Here is a 4,385-nt window from a genome sequence, read left to right on the forward strand (position 1 = left end):
CACGATGTAATGACTTTGTAACTCAATCTGATTGAGTAACTCAAAAACTCAACTGACGTGTATACCATGCACCTGCCACATCAGTGAGTTTTTGACCACGCTGTCAGATTGATTTTACAAAATTAGCACTCACATTCATGACTTAAATGCTCTTATCTTCAACTGGTAACAAAAACCCCCATTATTTCCCCTTCCAAAATCAGACTTCTTTAATCTATCTAATAATTTTTCTTTTACTCTACTCTCCAAATCTTAAGATTCTATCTATTTTAACATTCAAATGTCAAGACTAAGGGTTTTTCTTTTTTGATGTAGAAGATGAGGGAATTTTAGTGAACTCCCTCTTCTAGCTAAGAAAGATTTTATGGGATACCACCTTGCTTTGCCTCCCTTTGGACTTGTAAATTAAGGGTTTACCCTTTGCAATATTTATTTATCATTAAATCTAATGGTTGATTAATCTATACATGTGATCTACATAAGACCACACACATAATGGAAAATTCAACAATATCCTCTAAATCAATTGCAATAATAGGCACAAACTAATGAGACTTTAATTAATGTACCAAAGTATCAAACATGATTTATAAATAAATTATGACATAAAACATAACCACACGATTTATAAGTAGATCATAACATTAAACATAAGCTTCCAAGTTTTGTTGCATATTAGAGATAATTACCCAAACTGAAGATTCCATTTAGTTGGCATTAAGAAAAGAAGTAGGTCTAGGAGGAATTGGAATGTCTATAGTCCCTTCCAACATCAGGACCACTTTCTTCATGGAAGGGCGGAGGGATGGATTGTCTTGGATGCACCACAGAGCCACCCTCACGATTCTTTCCAACATTTTAAAGTCCACCTCTTTATCCTTCACCAACTTACCCACCTCTCCATTATTGAAACACTTATACACCCAATCCTCAAGAAGAACTTCTTCCTCAACCAGCTTTATGTCCAGATGCCTTCGACAACATACCATCTCCAACAGCACGATCCCGAAGCTGTACACGTCGGCCTTCACAGTTATGGGGATGTTTCGATGCCACTCGGGTGCGACATATCCTCTAGTCCCTCTGATACCAGTATTGGTCCTCGTTTGATCCGGTTTTAATAGCTTAGCCAACCCAAAATCAGCTATCTTTGCACAATGGAACTCATCCATGAGTATATTCTGAGGCTTTATGTCGCAATGGATGATTGGGGTATCACACTCTTCATGCAGGTATAAGATGCCTCTGGCTATGTCAAGAGTAATTCTCACTCTTTCAACCCAATTTGGGCATTTTTCGGGACTAAAGAGAAATTCTGCCAGTGACCCATTGCTCATGTACTTGTACACTAGAAGCCTATAAAGGCCTTCATGGCAATACCCAAGCAATTGTACTAGGCTTCTATGATGGGTTCTCCCAATAGCTCTCATCTCGGTTTTAAAATCTCTTTCTCCTTCATCCGACACTCTGTCTAGTCTCTTGACAGCGATGAAATCTTGTCTCTGATTGCTCAATAAACTCCCTTTAAAAACTGTTCCGAAAGATCCCCTACCCAACTCTTCCTTGAAACCATTTGTTGCTTTCACTAGTTCACCGTAAGTAAATGATCGGAGAGAGATACCATCACTTAATCTGATATTTGCTTGATCTGACCTCCTTTTGTATGCCCAAACACGTCGTCTGTAAATAAAAACACCAATAGTCCCTACAATAATAAAAGCAAAAGTAAGAACTACAATACTAGCAATTAGAATATTGATTTGTAGATCTTCATTGCTTTCTTTGGATACTTTTCTTGTTGTGGAGGGATCAAAACTGTTCATAACGCTGTCAATACTCATCACCTTGATAAGAACTGTGCCTGATTCATCCATAACTCTACTCCCATATCTTAATGGAAGTCTTAGTTTTTTGCACTTCGAGTTCTTATATATCGCAGCCTCGCAGATACAATCCTTCAAACAGGCTTCCTTGCAATCTTCTTCGCTCTTGGATGATAAGACGGAGTATGAATCATCTGCCCATCTTGTTTGCGTTAGAGTATTAATGGTGTATTTGACATGTTCATCCTTGCTTCTACAACCTTCCGCACTGGTGTTGCTCTTACAGCCCAGAGTCTTTTCAGCCTCATTGATGTAATCGAAACCAGGTAGACAAAGACAGAGAGATCAATTATCATTCTGATCCAGACTGTGTGAATACAACCTGAAGATCCCATCCATATCTATTGTCAAGCGGTAGAACATTGTTTCATTATAGGAAGTAAAAATGGCATCAGTCAGATTCTTTATAATATTGTTACCATAGTCATTGAGCAAGTATAAGTGACCATTGTTGTCAAGATTTAGACTCACATTCTTGCCTTGACCTGCCGTTCCTGTAAAATAATAGAAATTACTATCAAAATATAGAAAGATAAAGAATGTTTTACCAAAACAGTTATAGTTTGCTGAACGAATCAGTGATGATCTGACTCTCTTTTTTCATACGCTAGTTGTACACTCCCATCTTAGAACCATATGAAAAAGATTTCATGGATTTATGGTTTTGTCACTGCCAGGTCAGGGAGCGTATGAAAAAAGTGAGTCAGAAAATGATTGAATGCTACAGGGATGTGATTCTCAATCCAACATCACATCTCTCTAGATTTCATGGATTTTCAAAAGAAAAAATAAACTTTTCGGCTTCACCCAAAGCTTTGAAAATGGATGATCAGCGAAATCTGAAATTAAAATATTAAAATTCAATGGTGAAAAATTAATGTTTTTTTTTTTTTTCCTGAAATTTCTTAGAATTTTGATATCTACATCCCTGTGGTATCCGAACATGGTTTTAGGTGTTTGATATCTACATCCCTGTGGTATCCGAACATGGTTTTAGGTGTTTGATATCTACATCCCTGTGGTATCCGAACATGGTTTTAGGTGTCGACATATGATAGGGTATCTCTTGCGGTCTCCAAAATGGCACTCTGTTTCATAAGCGACACAAGTTCATTGGTTTTTCAAATGGCAAGCACATCGCTTTGAAAAAAGAAGTAAACTCAGGCGTGTGTCATCGCTTTTATTTGCATACACAGATGTTGAGTCTAACATCAGTGTATGCAAATAAAAGCGGCGACATACGCATCTGTGAATGCAAATATCATTTTCTAAAGAAAATCATTTAATTTCCATAATTTCATGCAAACTATTAAATATCAAAGATATATAATCTTCATGAAGATCAATCTGCATATATATTGTAACGTTAGCATATGCATATTCCATTACCTGAAGCCCAATATGCCATGTTGACCGTTTCATTAGATTGAATATTTGGGTATTGCATAAGATGACCATCAAATTGCATACAGAGCTGAAACCTTCCCTTCCGAGGGTCGGTTAGTTACATGTTAGAGTACAAATTTGTCCCTACCAAGAGACTTTGGCCTTGCACGATCGTGTTGGTTGGATAATCAAAAGTCTTCCATACTATTTGGTTATCGGAATTATAGATAATGAAATTGCCAGAATCTAGCATGGAAGCCGAGGAAACAGATTCAAAGGTATTGGTGATGGATTTTTGGTCGCTTTGTGAGGATTTTAGAATAAGCCCACCATTACTAGTCCAATGCAATGTAACATTGCCAGGAACTTGAGGATCATCATCCTGGTTTGCCGTCCATATAATGGTTTTTTCGGGAATTCTAGCAAACCAGATTGCTATGATGAAGAGATCTTGATCTATTGGGTAGAATCCGAAGGCAAATCGACCCGAAGGTGAAAGCAATGAAGTGGGGTTGGTAGAAAATATAGAGAAGAACAGAAGAAACAGAGAGATAGAAGCCATGGTAGATGGTTCTTTCATCTTCGTGTAGTTTAATTTCTTCTTCTTCTGTCTGAAAGTTATCAAAGCGCTTCAAAGAAAATTGATAAGATAAAGAGCTAATGTACATTTAGCCTTTTTGACTCTAATTCAATAAAGAGGAGTCAAAAAGTAAGTCTTTTTTTATCTTTTATTTTAAGCTAACAAGTTGTACGATCATAGACCATTGCGTTTTATTGAGTGGACTCAACTCAGTTTCGTTACTGCTCTTTGAGGTGACGATTTCACTCAACCTACACAATTATTTCAATTACCTGCTTTTACTGGAAAACGTTAAAATAGACATCATTCCTTACTCTATATTGCTTAAATTAAAATTTTATGTATTTAATACAATATATATTCATTTGGCATGGCAGATTTGGCTCATGATCGTCAAATTGACTTGACTCGATAAATAGCGAGTCGAGCTTTAAAACTTTGCAGTCTTATACACGGCCATGAATGATTGATTTTAAAGACTTGAAAAGTCTCGTGAAGTCGGACTCCATGTTTTGAAAAAGAAAAGAGTCGTGCTG

The 4,385-nt window shown here is 36.9% G+C and overlaps 1 protein-coding gene across 1 annotated transcript; it reads right to left on the minus strand.

Annotated features, from left to right (window-relative positions):
• Window positions 1–579: 579 nt before the first annotated feature.
• Window positions 580–3,774, minus strand: LOC147404126 (G-type lectin S-receptor-like serine/threonine-protein kinase LECRK1). Its single transcript, XM_086437707.1, has 2 exons — window positions 3,273–3,774; window positions 580–2,377 (listed from the first exon to the last, which is right to left on the minus strand). Exon 2 carries the CDS (start codon window positions 1,872–1,874, stop codon window positions 708–710), a length of 1,167 nt encoding a protein of 388 aa, XP_086293833.1. The 5' UTR covers window positions 1,875–2,377; window positions 3,273–3,774; the 3' UTR covers window positions 580–707.
• Window positions 3,775–4,385: the final 611 nt, after the last annotated feature.

The sequence above is a fragment of the Akebia trifoliata genome, chromosome 4 (genome assembly GCF_017979445.1).
Source record: "Akebia trifoliata isolate Shusen 1 chromosome 4, ASM1797944v1, whole genome shotgun sequence".
NCBI lineage: Eukaryota > Viridiplantae > Streptophyta > Magnoliopsida > Ranunculales > Lardizabalaceae > Akebia > Akebia trifoliata.